The sequence below is a fragment of the Cladophialophora bantiana genome (assembly GCF_000835475.1).
Source record: "Cladophialophora bantiana CBS 173.52 unplaced genomic scaffold supercont1.2, whole genome shotgun sequence".
Taxonomy (NCBI): Eukaryota; Fungi; Ascomycota; class Eurotiomycetes; order Chaetothyriales; family Herpotrichiellaceae; genus Cladophialophora; species Cladophialophora bantiana.
In genome coordinates, this window is record NW_015971576.1 from 1,023,208 (window position 1) to 1,044,278 (window position 21,071).

At 51.9% G+C, this 21,071-nt stretch overlaps 10 protein-coding genes across 10 annotated transcripts; 5 read left to right on the forward strand and 5 right to left on the reverse strand.

The window, feature by feature from the left end:
• Window positions 1-148: 148 nt before the first annotated feature.
• Z519_01376 (tRNA pseudouridine(38-40) synthase) lies at window positions 149-2,152 on the forward strand (the record flags this gene model as incomplete). Its single annotated transcript, XM_016759133.1, has 1 exon — window positions 149-2,152. One exon carries the CDS (start codon window positions 149-151, stop codon window positions 2,150-2,152), a length of 2,004 nt encoding a protein of 667 aa, XP_016624461.1.
• A 464-nt stretch (window positions 2,153-2,616) lies between these two features.
• On the reverse strand, window positions 2,617-3,078 carry Z519_01377 (uncharacterized protein; the record flags this gene model as incomplete). Its single annotated transcript, XM_016759134.1, has 1 exon — window positions 2,617-3,078. One exon carries the CDS (start codon window positions 3,076-3,078, stop codon window positions 2,617-2,619), a length of 462 nt encoding a protein of 153 aa, XP_016624462.1.
• Window positions 3,079-3,525: 447 nt separating this feature from the next.
• On the reverse strand, window positions 3,526-4,629 carry Z519_01378 (uncharacterized protein; the record flags this gene model as incomplete). Its single annotated transcript, XM_016759135.1, has 2 exons — window positions 3,526-3,862; window positions 3,923-4,629. 2 exons carry the CDS (start codon window positions 4,627-4,629, stop codon window positions 3,526-3,528), a joined length of 1,044 nt encoding a protein of 347 aa, XP_016624463.1.
• A 1,430-nt stretch (window positions 4,630-6,059) lies between these two features.
• Window positions 6,060-6,893, reverse strand: Z519_01379 (uncharacterized protein; the record flags this gene model as incomplete). The annotated part of the gene is made up of 3 exons (XM_016759136.1): window positions 6,060-6,223; window positions 6,294-6,565; window positions 6,670-6,893. The coding sequence occupies 3 exons, from the start codon at window positions 6,891-6,893 to the stop codon at window positions 6,060-6,062; spliced, it is 660 nt and encodes a 219-aa protein (XP_016624464.1).
• An 891-nt stretch (window positions 6,894-7,784) lies between these two features.
• Z519_01380 (uncharacterized protein) lies at window positions 7,785-9,734 on the forward strand (the record flags this gene model as incomplete). Its single annotated transcript, XM_016759137.1, has 4 exons — window positions 7,785-7,891; window positions 7,949-8,164; window positions 8,221-8,661; window positions 8,711-9,734. 4 exons carry the CDS (start codon window positions 7,785-7,787, stop codon window positions 9,732-9,734), a joined length of 1,788 nt encoding a protein of 595 aa, XP_016624465.1.
• Window positions 9,735-10,526: 792 nt separating this feature from the next.
• On the forward strand, window positions 10,527-11,234 carry Z519_01381 (uncharacterized protein; the record flags this gene model as incomplete). The annotated part of the gene is made up of 2 exons (XM_016759138.1): window positions 10,527-11,022; window positions 11,074-11,234. The coding sequence occupies 2 exons, from the start codon at window positions 10,527-10,529 to the stop codon at window positions 11,232-11,234; spliced, it is 657 nt and encodes a 218-aa protein (XP_016624466.1).
• A 590-nt stretch (window positions 11,235-11,824) lies between these two features.
• Window positions 11,825-13,253, forward strand: Z519_01382 (uncharacterized protein; the record flags this gene model as incomplete). The annotated part of the gene is made up of 2 exons (XM_016759139.1): window positions 11,825-13,126; window positions 13,197-13,253. The coding sequence occupies 2 exons, from the start codon at window positions 11,825-11,827 to the stop codon at window positions 13,251-13,253; spliced, it is 1,359 nt and encodes a 452-aa protein (XP_016624467.1).
• Window positions 13,254-13,920: 667 nt separating this feature from the next.
• On the reverse strand, window positions 13,921-15,885 carry Z519_01383 (uncharacterized protein; the record flags this gene model as incomplete). Its single annotated transcript, XM_016759140.1, has 2 exons — window positions 13,921-15,763; window positions 15,836-15,885. 2 exons carry the CDS (start codon window positions 15,883-15,885, stop codon window positions 13,921-13,923), a joined length of 1,893 nt encoding a protein of 630 aa, XP_016624468.1.
• Window positions 15,886-16,915: 1,030 nt separating this feature from the next.
• On the forward strand, window positions 16,916-18,034 carry Z519_01384 (uncharacterized protein; the record flags this gene model as incomplete). The annotated part of the gene is made up of 1 exon (XM_016759141.1): window positions 16,916-18,034. The coding sequence occupies one exon, from the start codon at window positions 16,916-16,918 to the stop codon at window positions 18,032-18,034; it is 1,119 nt and encodes a 372-aa protein (XP_016624469.1).
• Window positions 18,035-18,346: 312 nt separating this feature from the next.
• Z519_01385 (V-type proton ATPase subunit D) lies at window positions 18,347-20,933 on the reverse strand (the record flags this gene model as incomplete). The annotated part of the gene is made up of 5 exons (XM_016759142.1): window positions 18,347-19,275; window positions 19,698-19,770; window positions 19,820-20,737; window positions 20,788-20,876; window positions 20,927-20,933. The coding sequence occupies 5 exons, from the start codon at window positions 20,931-20,933 to the stop codon at window positions 18,347-18,349; spliced, it is 2,016 nt and encodes a 671-aa protein (XP_016624470.1).
• Window positions 20,934-21,071: the final 138 nt, after the last annotated feature.

A 21,071-nucleotide genomic window follows, 5' to 3' on the forward strand; every position in this document is an offset into this window, starting at 1 on the left:
TTTCTTCACGAGTGGGCTCGTGCCACAAAGGCTTCTCTGCCACAAGACCTGGACTACTGTTTCTCTCCGACGCGCTATTGCTCTTGCGGTTCCCACTGCTGCACAGCGGCGGTGGTGGTCCACAATTCAACCCTCCTCGCATCTCGCAATGTCAGCCACCAGTAATAGTACACAGAACCAGGACGCGAAAGAAAATGCTGCTGAACCCGGTAGCAAATTGGAGACGGAGCCAGAGATGGACTACTCGGGGTACAGCACTACAGACCTAATCGCGCGCATCACGACTCTGGAGCGACAACTGCGCGAACAGACGACGCAGCTGGCCTCGTTGAGGACGCGCACGAACCACAACAACAACGACATGCCTTCTTCCGCTTCTACTTGTGTTGTCCCAGCATCATCATCATCATCATCCCCCCCCTCCCCGACCCAGCAACCTGTTCCCGTCATCGTCCGCCGTAGTAGCAGATCGCGATCGCCGCGCCGCACGCGTGCATTCGACCCCTCTCTTTATTCGACCCGGCACATCGCCTTAAAGTTTGCCTACATTGGCAGCCGCTATGGCGGGTACGAGCACGCAAACGGCAATGTAACGCCGCAACCGACCATTGAAGAGGTTCTATGGAAGGCGCTGAGGAAAGCAAGGCTGATTTCTCCCGAGTTGGCTGAGGGGACGGATCAGAGCTATGATGTGGTCTGGGGAGAGGACAAGAGGATGTGCAAATACGTAAAAGGTGCCAAAGAGCCGGGAGAAGAGGGCAAGGTCCGATTAGATCTCAACTGGGAAGGATATCAGTATAGTAAATGCGGGAGGACGGATAGGGGCGTGTCTGCGTTTGGCCAGGTCATTGGGATTAGAGTGAGGAGTAACCGACCGCTTCAACCCAGTCCAGAGCCTGCGCCAGAAGAGTCCGTCGACAATCACGGCGATGCGGAACAGCAAAATGGGGAGGCGGATACTATGCCGTCCATCGATGCCACCGACCTCACCACGGACTACCACGCAAAACCATTCGACCCTGTCAAAGACGAACTCCCGTACATCTCCCTTCTCAACGCGATCCTCCCTGCCGATATCCGCATTCTGGCCTGGTGCCCCTCTCCACCACCCACATTCGATGCGCGCTTCTCCTGTCGCGAGCGCCGGTATAAATATTTCTTTACCAATCCTGCATTTTGTCCCACCCCGGGTCCACTCGGCATGCAACGCACTGACGGAACGGGGCCGGCGAGTGTCAGAGAGGGCTGGCTGGACATCGAGAAAATGAGGCAAGCCGCGAGGAAACTCGTGGGGGTGCACGACTTCAGGAATTTCTGCAAAATTGACGCGAGCAAGCAGATGCCGAACTGCGTGAGGAGGGTAGCCTTCGCGGACGTGCTTGACTTCCCCGCAACCGGGAAAGTGTTTGTAGAACATGAAGGTCTTAATCAAACTGGATTCGGTCCTTCTATCCTCCGAAATGGAAATGGGCCAGTCCTTCCAGGAGGCCCAAAAGTATACACTTTCTGCGTCCACGGCACCGCCTTCCTGTGGCATCAGGTGCGGTGCATGGCGGCAATATTGTTCCTTGTCGGACAGGGACTTGAGGAACCAAGCATTATCGATGAATTGCTTGATATAGAGAAGAATCCCGGTCGACCAATGTATGAGATGGCTGACGACGCGCCATTGGTGCTGTGGGATTGTATATATCCCGACAACGACAACGGGAGTGGTGGTGTGATGGAAGACTCCTTGAACTGGCTGTATGCGGGGGATGAAGCCACCGTCCCTGCGCTCACAACAAACTCAACCAAAAATGACGGGAAATTCGGGATCGGCGCCGTGGTAGACGAACTTTGGACCCAATGGCGCGATGCCAAGATGAAAGAACTCCTTACAGGCAGTCTTCTCGATCTTTCCATCTCTCAGGGGGACGGCACTTCTCTCCAGAGAGGAGCGACACGAGAAGGTTCTCGACCTTTTCGAGTGCGAAGTCAGAAAGTCTTTGATGGGAGTGGCAGGGCAAGAACCAGCGGACGGTATGTCCCTGTGATGAAGAAGCCAAGGATGGATACGTTGGAAGTGTTGAATGCGAAGTGGGCGAAGAGTCGGGAGGCGAGGGATAAAGCCAGGGAGGAGTTTGAGGAGACGAATGCTGAAGTAGAGTAGAAGCCAATGCTCCTTTCAGCGGATGCCTGAATACAAGCATTTCCGAGATCCTCGCCAGACTTCCTCGAGAATTTCCCGCCGTGGGAGGAGAGTCTGCAGGTCGAAAAATTGTCAGCATCTGGAAACACGACAATTTAGTCGGCGTCACGAAGGGAAAGCCTACAGGGAAGACAACCACCACCTCCGTAGCCCCCTCGACAATCACCGCCAAGTAGAACCGCACTTCAAGCCCTTTGAAGGCTTCGTTTATGACAATATCCTGGATCTGCGTGGTTGGGATGAATGTCGTCGTTGCGCCAGTGAAGAAGTAGCGAGAGGACGTGGACGTTTGGATTCCAAGACCTTGGAGGACTAAGAGGGACTCTTCTATACGATCAGTTAGAGAATATCAATTCGGCATCACTGGCCCTTCCTGAAGACAGTGATTGTAGCCCGGAACTAGCGATGTCGAGGCAGGGATTGCTTTATAATTTGGATGCAAGAGCCTCGGGCAAAACCAAAGGATGAGAGAACCACAGACAAAACGAGACGGCACCCATACCGACATAGTCCCTCCTCAAGCACGCCCAGACAATCCCTAAGCTCATCGGTGCCAGGATCCACCATTCTGTCCGTTCGGCAATTACTCTGATGGTCCCGCCGAGCAAACTGAGCTGTAGCCCGAAATCCGCATACGCGTCAATTCTTGAGGGCGGGCCGTCTGTCTGGACTTTCGTCAGGTTAATGAGGACAATGCACAAGGTGAGAAGGATTCGCAACGCGTGCTTGATGAGGGTGAAAATAGGGACATTGGGGAAGTATGAATAGGAAGAGGTTCTTGTTGTCGACCAGGCTTGCGGATACGGTTGTCTGGTAGAAACGGTGAAGCTGACTGTTGTCGGGCTGGGGAAGTGGATGGAAAGATGTTGGCTAGAACCGGTGAGCATGGTCCCATGGTCATATCAGAGGCACTGAAAGGGCATTAGCTGGATAATCTGTATTTTGGGGAGAGATATGAGATTGAGCAGAAAGGATCCAAGGCTTGTCCGCGACAAGACCGTGTCGTGTTCGGAATGGAGAATCATGATGCCGGTTGGTGCTGGGGTCCACTTGGTCGACCGTATAAGTGTCGCTAACGCCTAGTGATCGGCCGTAAATTTGGTGACCCTGCAAGCCTTGTCATCCCCGTCGTGTCAAGTCGTTGGTCGCCTCTCCTTTCTGCATTAATTATGCTCAGAGCTACTTTCCAGAGTTAGCTCTTCTAGACACCTGGAGTATGTTTCAAGCAATGACATGTATGTTGATTGATTGCTGGCTAACTACGTGAGGAGCGGAGCATCTACAGGCAACACCAATGCCAAAACTGTGCGGAACGCGGTTTCCGTGTCAACTGATTACGTTGAGGCTGTGGGCGGGCTGGGCACCAGCCGGGCAATATCTGCAATAGTGTCCTTCATCGATGACCAGCCGTCGCGGAATTGCGACTCGGTACCAAAAACCCGTTGGGCCTTGCTGGTGTCGAATGTGGTAAGAGGTGCAAGATTGCCCTCGCCTTGTTTGGTTGGTGCTGGCACCCGACCTCGCAGCTCAGGAAACTCCTCCCTTATCTTGTTTGCCAACTCGTTCATGTCTAGAACACCTGGGCCCTTTATCAAGTATCGCTCGTTACCAGGGACGTTGTTGATGTCCGTTGCGGACCGGACATGCAAGGCAGCCACATCTTGGACGTCCCTTAGAAGATGTTAGTCTCGAGCCTGAAGAGAGGAAAAGCGCATCGGGTCAGATACTCACATCCAAGGGTTGAATACATAACTCAGCTGGGGGGTGTCGATGAAACAGCTGTACGCATTGGACATGCCACCAAGTGACGCTTTGTTTGGTTTGAAGCCAGGATTGATGCTCTTGCCGATAACAGACGGTATCAGGAGAACGACCAGGTCAAATTTGGGCTTTTCTTTGTTCATCCACGCCCACGCCTGCTTCTCTGCGCTGGTCTTGGAGTAGGAATAAGCGTTAGGTAAGTCCACCAAGCCCTCCTTGTGTGTTATGGGATTCCAATCCTCTTCGGTCGCTACCACGTCCTGGAACAACCCTTCTGGAAGTTTTACTACCGACACGACAGAGCCCGATATGACAACGCGCTTGACTTTCGGTGATTGCTTGGCCGCGTTAAGAATGTTTTCATCAATCAGCCATGTCGCTCTGATCATTGTATTCTCGAAATCAGAGGTCGTCAGGGGTGTTGCAACGTGAATGACCGCATCAGCCCTGGATGCGGGCTCGTCAAAGACACCAGGTACTGCCAAGTCGGGCACTTCGACAAGCTCGAGCGATCCATTGATGAGGTAAGTGGCGTACTTCTCGTCAAAGTGCTTCTTAAATTTCGCCAGAGATCGAATCACGGCAATAACTTTGTGGCCCTGGCTCAGCAGTTGTTCGAGCACCCACGCACCAATGCTCCCGGTGCCGCCCGTGAGAAGAACTGTCTCAATCGCCATTTTCTGTGATGGTGATAAGAATCTTGCTGTTCACTGAAACACAATGGACAAAGTCTAATTTCTCATGGAGTTGTTCCGAATGAGTTCACGAGGGAAGGAGATTTATTTGATTCACTTTCCAGCGGTATTAAAGTTCGAAAGGGGAACGACAAGCACCCAACTGACTTCCAGAGAGGCTGTAAGAGGACCCTTTCTCGAATCCATTCCATCTCAATTATCAATCCTTGATTTCCAAGCATATCAAAACTATTTTCTCCGGCCCAGCTTCACTTCGTACACGACAATGGAGCCAGGCGGGCTCCACAGAGGTGTATTTCTGCGAGGTTAGTCTTCGTCAGGACAGTCGCTGCAACGGACAAGATGGGACACCTCGCACAAAATACCGTGTCAAGAAGTGTTTCTGCAGCCCGTTGTATAACCCGCAAGGCAACCGTTCCTTTACGTGTTGCTCTGATCGACAAGATTGCCTCTCTGCGCTCGAATAAAAGGACCCTGATCGTACAACGAGCGGGAATTCAAGGAAATTCCCTCGGCACTAGGCTCTCCCGACTCGAAGATCGCCCTATTTCTGACTAGAGGGCGGTCAATGTCTTTGGACGAGTAGTCTAGGAGCCAGAGGTCTTGCCATATCCGACGAGGCAAAAATAATAAGGAACTGCCTCCGCCAAGATATGCTCCTTCCGCATCTAGATATAAAAGTGGAGCAGACCAACAATATTCCGGAGCATTCTCCACAGATGGTATTACATATGCACCCAGATTACTCACAAACAAAAATCCCTAATTACCGTACAGGCTTTGTCAGAACAAACCGGCAGTTCGCTTCCATGCTCCACTCAGCAACAGAGATGGCTGAAGACAACTGTCTGCAGTGTTGTCCCAGCCACAGGGAAGGCAATGCACCCACATCAATGGGATTTCTACAAGAAACATTACGGTGCTACTACCGTTGCGAATCGCTCATGTCTTCTGTCACTTCTACCACCAATCTGAATAGAAGATGGACGGTTTGCTCGCCAGGTCGCCGAACTGGACCGCCTTCCTTTCTTGTCAAGGTGAAAGAGCTTCATGATCAACACAAAGCTGGACGTATGCGGCAGTCACGAGACGAGATATCAAGGGCAATGCGGCCTGTGATACAGATCTTTGAATATGCCTCGGCGTTCGTTCGTGCTGCTGACAGGAAGAGATCAAGCTCAAGGTAGCGTTGCTATATCTGGGCACGTAAGGATGGAGGTTTGCTGCTTCTGTTTAACCCCCGCCTGGAGCGTGAGCATGCGCTTGTTCACCGTCCACATGAGGTTTCCAAAGGTACGTGGTGAGGAGGGCTTATATCAGTCATTCTCACAATTTGTACTCTCGAGTTTCACATCCTTTTATGACGCCAATTTCACAGGGTTCAGCTCTGGTACCTTAGTATCTCGTGAAAGCTAAATGCCGCCGTGAAACCCACCACGTCTGACCAATACGGCAGTATCTTCCGGAGAGCTTCCTGTCGCATTGACAACTCTCTTAAGCAAACTACCCAAGTCGTGTTTCGATATTGGGGTTTTCCGTTTAGACCACCCCAGCTCAAGTGGGAGGTGTTCGTTCTCTGCTCCAACCACGCGTCAGTCTTTGGCTGCACCGTCAAACCCGCCCTTGGACCGTAACTCGGTTCTTACCAAAAAGATACTCCACCCACGCTCTCCGCACTGTCCCGGTCTCTCTGTCGCCAAGAGCGATGATGTAGGCAGCCGTCTCTCCAAAGCTGAACAAGGTACCAGTTGTGGTGAGGTTGAAAGTCGGGTTGGTCAATTTGGAAGTGTCCACGCGAGCAAGACGGGCTTTGGCCGCTGTTTCGATGTCGATAATTGGGACAGTCCAGTATGATCTCGTCTGGTCGAAGATCGTCTGGTTGAAGGTGTGGTCGTCCCCGAAATAGTAATCCCCACGACTGTAATATGCCGAGTCAGTTGGAAGATCGCCGGTTGAAGGTTCAATATAGACTCAAGGGCATTTCGGGAGATATTGAATTAGTTGGGTGAAATGTCAGCGCACCTCAGGCTTGCATCATGTTCCAAGATGTTGTGACGGCTGAGGTCATCGAGCGAGAAATCCGTGGCATTTGGCGCTGGATTGGTGGTGATTGCATGTTGAAATAGAAATACACCGAGTTTTCGATCCACATTCAGAGCTGCATTCAAAGCGTCGACTGTGTCGACTTCGGTGATGTTTTTGCCGCTGTGTGGGAGGAAGCCATGGTTTGCTAAAGTATTGAGCATAGGGCAAGGGCCACGAACTGCTATAGTTTAGCATCCTGACCAACGAGTTGCTCTTTCTGAGCTCAATCATACCATCGCCTGGTCCAGGAGGGTTCCAAGTGAAGAAATGCGATAAGGGAGATGGAGGACGAGCAAATGCCGAGGTGGCTCTCAAGACCGCAGCGCTGACAAGGAAAGAAACCTTCATTTTGACCTACACTAAAAATTCCCTGCCTACGGGGGAGACATAGCACTCTGAGTGTCAGTTATATACATTCCGATCGCGCATATCTAGTGGCACCGTTCCCTCAACCGTCAAGGACCTTTCAGTCGAGCCGCGTCATTGTTTTGGACTGGTGGACTGCAAAGTGCGGCTCCCGCAAGATGCTGAAGAAGAGAGTCGAAGAGTGAACCCACCCCTGATACGAAAGGCCGGGCAGCTACCGCAATCCAGTCAGTAACCGGTTCGTTTGAAACTGACAAATTCATGTACAAAAGAGTCCAGACTACGTAGGTATGCCAACGGATTTGGATATGTTGGTTTGCATGTTGCAACGTGCAATGCAACGCAGTGGCTCGCTGGAACTACCGCACAAGGGAAAGCGTACTTGGCATACTCGGTACTCGTGACGAGAGCAAAAGACTAAAGTACTGTATTAATAATAAAAGCGCCAAGACTAACCTAATAGATACTAATGTAAAGTTGGGTTTAAATATGCATAATAACTAGCACCTTGGCACTGCGCGCTAAAGAACCCAAACTGCGAAAGCCGCAACATCATCATCTCCAAGGCAAACGTTGACCTGTTCAATTCCACTTCAATATGATCACAAACGCTGTGAACAGTGCACTGGAGAACAGGCAAGATGGTTGGAAAACCCAGATCTTGTACAGCCTGCCGACAGGCTAAGATGGCGTGCGATGCTCGAGTCAAGGCTCCGAATCCATGCTCGAGATGTAAAAGCAACGACTTGGACTGCTGCTTCGCGAAGAACTTCAAGAGAGTATCTACCAGGCGGTATGGCGAACACTCCTTCGATTAGATTTACCACCGATGCTCATCGAGACGACCCAGGATCACCCGAGACATTGTAAACGAGCTTCACATTGTGCGAGCTTCGCAGAATCCTGACGAGCAGAGTCCTCCGCCGTCGAACCGTCCATCAACCACTCCATCAGGAGCTCGCTCCACGTTTGTCCTGTCGGCTGATGTGGAGGTGGGACACTCGCCCAACTTCGTGTTGGGAAGTGTTTCCATTCCGCCCAGAGTCGCCGTTGAATTATTCCGACAGTATGCTATTCGTGTCCGTGAATATCTCACGGCTCCCGCCACTGATTTATTTGCAGCTTTGAGAGATACTATTTACCTCGTGTGGCCTTTATAGCGCCCATACAATCCCTGGCTCGTTTCGTCGCAGACTCGCCCTTACTCTTCTGGACAATGGTCTTGATCGCCTCCCAGCATCATGATAAGTACAGCCATTTGTATCAAGACTTGTTCTTCCCTCACCAAGAGCTACTGGCGCCTCTTTCCAATACGGCCATCCGATCGTTGGAGAATGTTCATGCCATCTTACTCCTGTGCGTCTGGCCTACTCCAAAACGGCGGATTTTGCACGATCCATCGTGGGCCTTTATTGGCATCGCAGTCAACAGTTGCATGGCTTTGAATTGCCATAAGCCACTGGCGCAGAGACAGACTGTCCCCAACGGGACAGACGCGTATAGAAACGTCGATGTCCGGACCCGGTGCCTGACTTGGCTGGCGTGCTTCAGTGTCGGAACCCAGTACGTTCCTCATGTTCATCCTTTGGACTCGTGCTGAGATTGTGAGCAGGACAGCCATCTTCCTTGGTTTTGCGCCTCCTATGTCATCCTTCCACCAGCTCAAGTATGTAAGGAAGGCCATAGACCAACTCACTTGCTGGTTGTCGTGCGAAAGTCAAGCAGGTCTTGCCATCTGCGAAATTATGTGCAACTATGCCGTATCTCTTGAGGATCTTGAGGATCCAGCAGCACATCTATCTCTCACAAACATGTTCGACAGCCGTCTCGATAACATCAAGCAAACATACTTTGCTCATTGGACCCCCGAACTCGGTATCCACCTACATATTGCAAAGCTGAATCTCTACGCATTGTCGGCTTTGCTACCTTTACAAGAGAATTCTCTAGCGAATGCTCAAAATGTTATCAATCGACAGACCCTGTTCCTACGCGGGCTGGAATCAGCAACGACGCTTATAAACTACATGAAGAACATAGCCTTTCAACCAGACACCGAGGACAAATCTCCCACGGGGAGGCTCCCATTCCTCCCCAGCCACTTCTTCTCTGGCCTGTTCTTCTCCGCAGTCTTCCTCTTCCGCATCTTCATTTGTCTCAAACCGCTGAGCCCCACACATGGTGAACGCGCGTTCCAAGGCATGATCGACGCGCAATCAACGTTTCGAGTCCTCCCGCACCATCGTAGTCTTGCGAGAGCCGCAAGGCTGATTGGCAAGCTCATCGAAAAGGCGCAGACTGCAGGTGCTGCTGGTGATCACTGGCCGTTGGCGGAGCTGACCGTGACGAATCGTCTTGGTGCATCAATCCTGTGGGATACTTTCGCGCGGATGCAAGGCGAGGCAAATCTCGGACGTAGGAATCCTACAGGGGAAGCTATAAGTGCGCCAAAGATGAGGCTAATCGGGCCAGACCCGCTGCCATCGGCGCCGGAGATGACGGTGCGGCTTCCAAATTTCGCTGGGGAACCGTTGGTTAGAACGACTACGGCAGAGGAGCGGGAATTGAGTTCTTGGGCACCTTGGGGCGTCGATTTGAACAACTTCGGGTTTGATTTTGATCAGCAGATGTTTTGAGAGGTACAGCTGGTATCGCATTCTTTGCTTGAGTCCGTGAGAGAAAGAATGATACTGAAGTTGATGATCTTCAAGACTGCATGACATGCCTTTGTCACCAGGTAACTTGGCTTGCACAAAAGGACTCAACAGGGAGAGGATACAGTTTAAGCACACGAGACAAGCCGCCAGCTTCCGTAGAGTAATGATAAGCAGACCCTTTGGTAGTCCTGCCTGATGCAACTTTCCCTAATCCGTCCCAAAATTCCGCAGAGCTCGAGCAGACACCTATGCAGCGACCCGCCATACCCGGAAAAGATCGAATGCCTCCTGTATCAGTTGAGTGCCAATGACAGCGATGCGTTATGGAACAGCCCCCACGGCCTGTGGTGCTGCTGACAACTATTGGATATGGTATTTCAGCATTGATCACGTACGTGGTCACTGTGTCGACAGGTCTCTAGATGGGTAGTCTCAATATCATGCAACTATTCCCAGATCAAAAGGGGTATATAAGGCATTCAATCAGCAGATTTACACCGCCCGATTGTGCCAGCCTTTTGCCAAACAGCCGTTTCCTCATGATAACCTGAGCACTCTTTCTCGAGGTCTGTACCAATCTGAGAACCCTAACACTAGTGTTTAGTTTATCCGAATTTATCCGTAGCCCCCAGGTTTTTCCGGTAGCCTAATGGCGGGCCATTTACCTCGTACTCTGCAAGTTCTTTGTTGTCCCACAGGCAGCTCAGCCACATCGACCGAATTTTCCACTCACGCTCTTGAATCTATAAGAGGCGGCCTGGGCTCCGAATAATGGCCGACGATCAGCGTGAGACTGCGTTACCCTCACTTCCGACCACCAATACTGACAGGAAAGAGCGAGAATCGTCCAGGGGCGAAGACCGCCGACGAAGCAGGTCTCCTCGACGCGATAGAGACAGGCGCGAGGATCGACCGCGGCGCAAGGACGCAGGGTTCAGATGGAAAGACAAACGTCGAGACGACAACGACTCGAGGCGAGACCATGACTCGGGACTACAGCGAGGATACAGAGATCACTATCGACCTCGGTCGAGATCCAGAACTCCACCTTCTCGAAGACGCTCTCCCAGGAGAGATGACAGAGATCGCGACAGGCGACGAGATCGGGAGGAGTCAGGATCCCACGAAGAAAAGAAGAAGGATAAGCTGGACAAGAAAGAGAAGAAGCCACCGCCGGCAGCGCCAGTGCAGCCGATGATTATTGTCTACGTCAACGACAGGCTGGGCACGAAGAAAGCCATTCCATGCTATCCCACAGATCCAATAAGTGAGCCTGTACCATTTTCTTTGGTTTCTTCACTTGCTAACCAAATACTAGAGGACTTCAAAGTTATAGTTGCCTCGATGATTGGCAGACAGCCTCACGAGATACTGCTTAAGCGACAGGGCGAAAGACCTTTCAAGGATCAACTCACTCTCCAAGACTACGGGGTTAGCAACAACGTCCAACTGGATCTCGAGGTTGACACAGGTGATTGATGTCAGGCGTCTATTGATGGCATGGCAAAATGGGTCGGTGTTGACAGGCGGCGCTTTTGTAGTCTCCAAAATGCACAGGCGGACTGGACGAGATATGTGGGTGGTGCATACCCTTCGATCTGTGGAGCAGACATGGAAGCCAAATAGGTCTTGTCAAGCTCATGTTAGTTGGCTCAAGAATTTACTGGTCTTGGGTCTTGCCGGCATGGAAATGCGCTTGACGATGCTTCTACCTCGGGAAAATCCCCTACCACTTTGAATCCAAGGCGGAAAGTGGGGCGAGACAAAAAGTTCCGTGGGGAGAGCAAACTTAGCAAAACCACCAACTGCACTTTGCTCTCATTTTGATTTTTTTTTGAACTTTTCCATCCGGAGTTTCACCCTTTCCTTGTATCATGTCAACCACCAGGTTGACCCCCTTGGCTTCACGGCCTACAGCGGGCTGCATAGTCTAACGCCAACTACAAATATCTCCACCTCTCGAGTGCTGTCTCATCCTACCGACCCTCCCTTCTCATACCCTACAAGATCCTCCAGCCCACCTTACACGTCAGACAAGATTACCGTCTGCATCCGTCGATCGAAACAAGATGGTCAGGAATATTGTCGTGTTCGGGGGTTCATCCCATCCAACCTTGACCGAAACCATCTGCGAGATTCTCGGCATTGCCCCTGGTCAAGCTCTGTTCTCAAAATTCTCAGTTGGAGAGACCAGAGTTGAGATAGGCGAGTCAGTCAGAGGAAAAGATGTCTATATCATACAGTCTGGTGGTGGCAAGGTGAATGACCACTTTGTTGAGCTTCTCATTGCCATTTCAGCATGCAAGACTGCCTCCGCGAAAAAGGTCACCGCTGTACTTCCGCTCTTCCCTTACTCTCGACAGTCGGACATACCCTACAACAAGAGCGGTGCTCCTCTGGTCAAGGCGTCGAATACGTCTAATAAACTGGTTCCGGATGCGAATGGCTATACCTTCGACAGCATTCCGCCGACTCCACATCCGGACAAGGCCGAGAGCCAGGGCCTCACAAATGGACATCCTCTGCACAAAGCCACATCAAAGTCGCAGCTCGATGAGGCCGAGAACAGCCCTACATATCAGGCCCGCTTCAGCCACTACCGTGACCGTGACGCAAGCTCCCATTCATCAACCAAATCGGAGTACTTTCCAGTGCAACGAAAGCGAGGAGACTCCACAGCCTCGGCCGCCAACGGCGTTGCAAATCATGATTTCGCCCCGCCGCCAAAGATCGATCCTCAAGATAATTTCAAACCTCGTCCAGGCTATCGACAATGGGTCGCCCAAGCAGGCACTCTTGTGGCAGATCTCTTAACCTGCGCCGGCGCAGACCATATCATCACGATGGATCTCCATGATCCTCAATATCAGGGCTTCTTCGACATTCCCGTTGACAATCTCTATGGGCGTCCCATCCTGAAGAAATACATCCAGCAGCACATTCCAGACTACCGGAATGGAGTTGTCGTTAGTCCCGACGCTGGAGGCGCCAAACGAGCAACCGCCATCGCCGACTCTCTGGGAATCGAGTTCGCACTAATCCACAAAGAGCGTAGGCCCACCAAGATTACCGATCGGCAGAATGCGACCATGATGCTTGTCGGCGACGTTACTGCCAAGGTCGCCATTCTCATCGACGATCTGGCCGACACCAGCAACACGATCACCAGAGCCGCGAAACTTCTGAAGAAAGAAGGGGCCAGTAAAGTCTATGCATTGGTGACTCACGGCGTCTTGAGTGGTGACGCTATTGAAAGAATTAATGCCAGTGCACTGGACAAAGTTATCGTCACCAATACCGTGGACCAGTCTCACCATGTCCGGAAATGCCCCAAACTTGAGGTGCTTGAGGTTGGTCACGTCTTCGCCGAGGTGAGTCAAGGCCTAGTTTGATGAAGTCAGCTGAAGGCGATTAATGTTAATACATGGGTGTTACCAATAGGCGATTCGAAGGGTACATTATGGTGAGAGCATCAGTGTACTATTCCAGTATGACTAGTGATCATGCTTGGAATCGCTTGCAAGGCTAGTTGTCACGCCCTCACACGCGTAGCGGTAGCAAAGCTACTGTTTTATGATCAATCGATCCTGATGGTCCGCCGGACCGTCGTTGATATTCCTGTGCTGTGCCACTCCATATGCCTGTTTGAGCATTTCGAGACCAAATTTCGCAATCGCCGTACGAAAATCAAACCCACGCACAAAAGAGAAAAAAAATTATTACAACAAAACAACATTTGAAAAATACCCAACCGAAGTGCCTTGAACCAAGTGCTGGAGAGGTCTTCACCAGGCGGGTGGCGTATTTCATGGACGGGGATTCTGCATTCTTCAGAGTACAGAGTGGCATCAGTTAGGAAAGTGTGGATATCTCACTGGCCCTTTATGGGCCAACTACTTATTCAACAACCTAGGTGTGCGCAAGATGCTGTCTCATATTCGAAAACAGGGAGGGACGGACTCCATCTTCGAGAGATCTGCACTTCGCGAGACTTTTCTTGGGGAAGCGCCCAGTTTGCCGGACAGAGACCCTGCTGAATAAAGCTCAAATCGACGTGATTTCTTGCGGAGACTCCGTGGCGCTATAAGATTGATTTGGTAGGATTAATTAAAGCCATCAGCGAACGACCGTACCTGTGGCTATCTTTTTCTCCGTTGCCTGCCCGCTATCCTTTCCAATGCAACTCCTCCCAAAACTCCCTCACAGAATGCACTTTTGCGCCGGAGACATGGCTCGGTACTTCACTACTCAGCATCGGAATCGGGATTCCTTCCGTCTTGCCCTGGGTCGTGACGAAGGCGTATCGAAACATGCATCTCCTGCCCGGGAGGAACTTGATGTCCAGTAACTTGAACTCCACGCCGGTTCCGCCGCTGCCTCCGCCGGCCCCTGGGGGACGGTTGTTTGTCTCTTGGCTTCCCCCCCGGCCCATTGTCGTCTGCGTCACAGGGCCATCCACATCGGCATCGACGGGATGTTGTTGCCCGCCGCCCATCTGTCTGGCCATATCCCTCAACTCGATGACCCGGTCGACCAGACTCGCGGCGAAGCGGGAATCCCAAAGCCCCTCGCGCCGGTTGCACATACGGAGGAGCGCGAGGGCTTTGTCGCGCAAGGGGATGTCGAAGGTTCGGGAGGCGATGAGGAAGAGGGTAGGCACGATCCCGAGTGCGAGAGAGAACGTCGGCCGCACGGTGAGGCACCGTCCCGCGTGTGATGGTTGTGAGAACGATTGCGGAGTCAAGTTTGAGGCCGAGGTCGAGGTTGAGGTGGTCGGGTCGGAGGGTCGGCCTGACGACGAATACTTGCTATCCACCGGATTGACGAAAGTGGAGGTACTTTGGATAAACTCCTCCACGGCATCTAGAGCCGTCCAGAATTGCGGACCAAAATCATTGAACGCTGCTTCGTCGTTGCGTTCGATTCGTGCGAGGAATGCTATCATGAGAGCTTGGTAGGCTCTGAGAATAAGGAAAGCAGGACTCCGTGGTTGTCTGAAATGCTCTCCTGATGGGGAGGAAGCGGTTGAGCTGGAGGACTCGGGTGTCTCTCGCGAGTATTCGTGCGCATCGACAGAAGAGAACGCGTCAAATGCAGCCTGCCATTTCCCAAATTGGATCTTGATGGCGTGGAAATCTGTCAGGAGGGAAAGAGCAACGTCGTCTGAGATGGGTCCTTGATTCACCAGCGTCTCTGCTCGGTACGCGTATTCGACTAGGTCGGCCAGGAGAAATTCCATGTGCAGCAGGGCGTGCTCGTGCGAGGTGAATTGATCCGGCATGGGTATTGCGGTATTCGTACGGTACAACTCCGGTCTAGGACTCGGGAAGTTGGGATCCCCGATCTCCATTATCTGTCTCCCCATGGCGATGAAAACCCGCGTAAGGGCTTCACGAGGAATCCCTGTCTGCTTGGTATTGGCGCTAGGACTTCGTTGCTCTTCAGCAAGGATTCTAATGCCGGAGGCAGCATGGTTGCACGCCTCGTGATACTGTCCTTGGATACTCTCAAAGGCAGAGAACAGAGCACACGTGACCAGGGCGTAATCGAAGCGCCGGTCCAGCTGGGACTGCTTCAGTTTCACAACCTCTCGCATAGCTTTGCCGTAATGGTTCAAGGCAAAATCGACGCCTCGTGTGGGCGAGAAATGATCGGCGCCGGCGAAGTGTTCATGCATGCTGCTTAAGGCAATGAGAGCATGTCTGACAGAAGTCTCCTGCCTGGCGAGTGGCAGAATAGTGGCTAACCAGAAGTCTGGCTGGAAAGCGCCGGCAAGCTCCAGAGCAGTCCGATCCTGGAAGTAGCTCAATGCCCGCCGCTCCGACCAATCCAGATCTGGATGCTCAGACAACAGGGGGGTTGGATTGTGGGGAGAGTAGACGACAAATCTGACGGGTTCGTTCCCTCGACCGGACTCCGGATCGTTGGCGTATCCTTCACATATCTTACCAGCCTTGATGCAGCGATTGCAGCTGGGTCGTGCCTCGTCGCATTTGACTCGTCGCCGTCTGATGTGGTCCACGTTAGGAGAGTGTGATGGCGCAACAAATAGCCATCTGGCAAGTCTAGGCTTGACTTACTTGCAGGTGAAGCATCCCGTTCGGACTTTGTTTTTACCAATTCTGATCATTTTCTGCAACTTTCGACCATTTCCTCATGGCTTCGAAAACATCCGGGAGTTGAGTTTTGGGAGATATTATATTCAGTTTCCAATCAGCCCCGTGTCAGAAGTCAACTTGACCCAAGCTGAACCAAGAAGCACAGCCAAAAGAACTCGCCAGCACTTTTTAGCTACTGCCTGGAGACTAAGGGAGTCCGACCTTTTGATCTCTGCTGCTAATGATCTCCCATGCATTGGGGCCAGGCAACAAGCTTGGGACTGCATTTACGGCCCTGCTGTCTCTACTCGCACCACATACGGCTAGGGCACCAATGCTGAGTTAAGGACCGCCCCTCTTTGCGTAGCAGAGAAGTATGAAGAGGATGGAGGACGCTGGCCAGGAACGACAACGAAGCCCCTTGGCTGCGCACCTAGTTGGGCCAGTGTGGCCAGTGTCCCCAAACAAGGCCACCTGTGCTAACTGAAAATGGTTAGAAAATACGAAGAAGATCCTGACCAATCATAGCTTACGGATTCTAGCCTTGCGTGCTAGTGCCGCCCTCAAGCCCCTTCGCAAATTCATGCTGCCGACATCTAAGCCCCGTTTCGCCCCCCTTCAGTCGACTCCAGGCTTCGTCCGCATAACCACCACCTCTATCACCAGTGCTCCCAGAGCCGGACGGCGGCTGGTGGGGAGCTCGTACGAGCTAAACTCATTCACGCCTCGTATGTGAAAATACGCCATTCTCTGAAACCGTACCCTAGGACACACAGCCTTGTTTGTTATCGTTTGCAGTTAAGTACCAATGTCAATTTCCAGGCAGCTATTTTCAGCATTCCTCCACCCAAAGGTTTGTGATCTATATCAACCATGGGCCGCCTCATTGAAGTCTTCATATTCAATTTCCAATCCAGCTATACACTTCCAACTTCACCCCCGTCTCCAGTCCTCAGAGATCCACTCTTTCTAGGAACCCAAGAAACTGCCACTCCATATCCTGTTTAAGCGCCACCACTTCTCTGGAAGAAGCCCTCCCAACCTGAAAAAGCAACCACAATAATGCCCAACATCGTGTGCCACGCCGGCTCAGGGCCCGACGACGTCTGGTCCTACTGCCCGTCCTTCGGCGCCGCAATTCTATTTACGGTCCTCTTCGGCCTCAGCACTTGCGTGCACATGGTCCAGGCGATCGTCTACCGCAAACCCTTCGCCATGGTTCTCATCATGGGCGCCCTGTGGGAAACGGGCGGCTATGTTGCCCGGATATTCTCCATCGAGAACCAATTGTCGAGCGGCATCTACACGGTGCAGCTCCTGCTGATCCTGCTCGCGCCGCTCTGGATCAACGCATACATCTACATGCTCCTGGGCAGGATGATCCACTTCTTCCTGCCCAAAGGTGAGGACCGTGTGTTCAAGATCCGTGCGCGGGCAATCACACGAATGTTCGTTGCGTTCGACATCACGGCGTTCCTGATTCAAGCCGTCGGCGGCACCATGACCGGACCTGGTGTGAGCCCCTCTGTCCAGAAGACCGGCTTGAATATCTACACAGGCGGCGTCGGCGTACAGCTGTTCTTCCTCGTCGTCTTCATCTCATTAGCCGTTGGCTTTCAACGCAAACTCAAGCGGCTGAAGCAGAGAACCTCGACCAAGTCAGGCTACCACGACGCCGACGCCGAAGCGCGTTACCAACCCGTCCTAGCCCCGTCGTCGTCGCCAAATCCAACCCGATCCGCCTCCTTCCGGCTCGACTACTCCCCCTTTCCAATGCCGGGCGTCGCTACTACCATGCCGGACCTCGCCCTCGCCACGCCGCTCCTCCGCCTCCTTTACATCACGCTCGCGCTGATCATAATTCGGAACATCTACAGGCTCGTCGAGTTCGGCACGGGTGCCAACTCTCCCACAGTGACGCACGAGTGGTTCGCCTACGTCTTCGACGCCGTGCCCATGTTCTTCGCCCTGCTGGTCCTGAACATCTTCTACCCCGGCAGGTTCTTGCAAGGCGAGCGCAGCGACTTCTCCGAGGAGGACAAAGAGAGGAAGCACGAGAAGAAGGCGAGGAAGGTGCAGAAGAAGGAGGATAAGAGGGAGAAGAAGGAGATGAAGAGGGCGGCCAAGATGAGGGCGGGGAAGGACGCGAGGAATGGACCTGCGTACGAAGCTTTGAGGTAAAGATAGAAAAGAAAGGAAAAGAAGAAAGCGAAAGGGAAAATAAGAGGGCTGCCAAATTTCAGTCTCATTGATCTGTCTCCGTTAACGCAAGGTATTGGGCTCAGAATGAGCGACTTCATGTATTCGCTGCAGGCGACGAATGTATCTCGACAATGACTGAATCAATGTCACAAAACTGGCATCCCTTGCACTTCAAGCGATCTTGGTCCTTGACTGAGCCCCAGCCGAGACGTGTCTAGAACAGAAGACCACGTTTAATTTCCTCTTAAAACACGAACGCCACCGCCTTCTTCAATTAGTACGGTCAAGCCATCACTTAGCACTTGGACCATCCCATTGAGATATGTACCAATGCCTCTTCTCATAGTCGCCAGCATAGCCCGGTATAGATTGCGACATAGCAGCATCCCATGTTCTGAATGCCTCTGAATAGCTGGAAAGCAACGTCTTCTCTGGGCGCGCCGGCTTGTTAACTCGGCAGTGGAGAATCCGGGGGTATCCAGCCGGTCGGTCGATACGTTTCCTCAAGCCAGCCAGAAGTCCTCCTTCCACCTGGGATTGCTTTTCCTTCATTTTACCGACGTTCGTGCGTGCTTGGCGTTGATGCATAGCAGCTCTTTCGGCGGCCCATCGGTACAGGTAAGCCTCTATGTCGGAAGCCCCATGACCATAGAGTTGGGATATCCTGAACGTCGGTTCCGTGGACATATCACTGAGGAACACTCTTGAATATTTGACAACCTCCATATTTTGACTTGAACCCGCCGCTTGCGAACAGAGAGCTGCGATTTGTTTATCGCACCGAACGTCTGTGTGGAGATAGCCGTGACGGAGTGAATGAAGTAAAGCTCTAGGGTCACAGAGGTCTTGTCGAATGGCATGCCGTAACCGCTTTGGTACGATGAAATGGCCAATCTGTGGTTTCGGTGTTGAGGATGATGGTCTACAACTCTCGTTGTCTTTGGCTAGGGGTGGTGACCCGACTGACTCTTCTCCTTGACAGATTCCCTCGAAGAAACCAGAATCTATTCTCTTGAGGGGAGGTTCGCCTGAGACAAACTTGGTGCAACCGTGCGAAGCGTCGCTCTTGTCCAGGAAGCTCAGGGATGACGAAGTCGGTTCAGGCGTAAAGTCTTTAGTCTTTCGAAAGGGTATTGTTGAGACGCAGGACTCCGACATTTTGGTCCCGATGACTTCGTTAGTGCGAAGGTATTGATCGAACAATCGAATGAGAGGTCGAACTTGGGAGATAAGCTGCGTGATAGGTGAGGATATCAATGACTGCAATATCAGGCAGATGAATCAACGATATTGTCGATGTAGATGATCGTCTCGACAATGTTTGTCGAAAAGTTACTTCAGAGGATAGATGAACAGCTCAATTGATGTTGAGCTGTTGATGATTTCTCCTCAGGCAACCACACCCTGAGCAGTCGGTGCGGAAGGTGGTCAGGAGCTCTTGACGCAGACGTCTCTGGCCCCTGGAAGTCGCTGCATCGATAAATCTTCAAAACAGGCCGAAGGAAGCCGTCTTGAGAGGTTGTTGAAAAAAGTTGTTCATTAGGTCTGGAGCTATCAAGGTGGTAGGCCGCGAAGGCAGACCCCCTTCTACCGAACGCCGTGCTGTTCACGTGACAATGACCCTAACCATGTTAGAACACACTGATGTAATTTCCTATTCTCTCCTTTTGATTTTGAGCGATGCATTCGGCAATCCAGGTGATATTTCTGATTTCCTAAAGTAGGGTGAGCAGTCTTGTCTCTCAAGTGGGGATTCCAACCAACCTGCTCTCGTAACTTCACCCATGCATATATAACCGCGTGGGTAAACTGTCGAGTGAAAACCATCTTGGAGAGCTCCATCTCCTTCTGATAGAACATGTCTTCCAGAGACTTGGAGTCACCACCCGTGCCTCCAACCATGTTGCTAGCGCCCACACCGCTTTGGTTGAATCCGACCTCGTCGAAGAAACGCTTGTAGTCACCCACACCGCTGACTGCAAGTCCAACACCTTCCGGGTCGTCCGCTCTCGAGAGCATGAGCATTCCCTCTGGATGTAGCTTCCCAAATTCAGGATAGAGCTTCTTCCTCTGGTCCTTGGTCAGCTCTGTCCCGAAGGAGTTGATGGTGATGTTGATAGCTCGTCGATCAGCTTCAAATTCGAGGATTTCTGACATGATTTCTCCAGTCGGAGTCATGGCCATATCGGGATCTGTGTTCACGAAATTGTAGAAATCCTCCAGATAGTTCTTGTACAAGGTGTTTCGGACAATCTCGATGTTGAGCTCATCCAGATCCTGGTGACTCAAGCTTCCTTTGAAATATGGAGCAAGGGGAGTTTCGATGAGGACTGAGTTATACAGCTCCTCGATATTGGTGGCCACACAAAGAACCGGCATTGTCTCAAACCATCCCAGCGGATGACATCTCTCCAATAATTCCTTGGTGTCTCTTTCGTGTAGTGTCCCAGTAATGAGGAGGGCCACATTGTCAATCATGTACGAGTAAGTAAGGTATTCCATGAATTTTGCCAATGATCCCGTCGCCTGCCCTTGGAGGTATCTGAAGTCAGAGACGAGTTTCTCTGTAGTCTTACTCGCCAGAGCCGATGTGGAGGGATTTGGAGGAAGATTTGCGAGCGCCTCGCCGTAAGCCGGACCGAGCTGCGTCTTGACGTCTTCGATAGTTTCGCACTGCGTGAGCTAGGTTCTGTTAATGTGGCGTCCCTGGACTGTTTCATGAGGGTACATACATTGCCATAGTTCGTGCTCGTCAGGAGCGCATTGCGGTAGCCACGAACTATACCCTCCAGGTAGCCCCCGTTGACGTTGAACAACAGACCTGGATCGGATTTTAGTTACGGAAATGCTGTAGAGCCGAGAATAACCCACCTTCCATCTTTTGAAATACGAGATTTCAATAAGTTTAAAGAGCGAGAGATAGTATGAGACTGCTTCGAAACCAAGGAACCTCTGAGCGGTGGCAGCTTGCAAGTTGTGGCAGCAAGGACGACATCGACAGACAGGCAGGCGAATA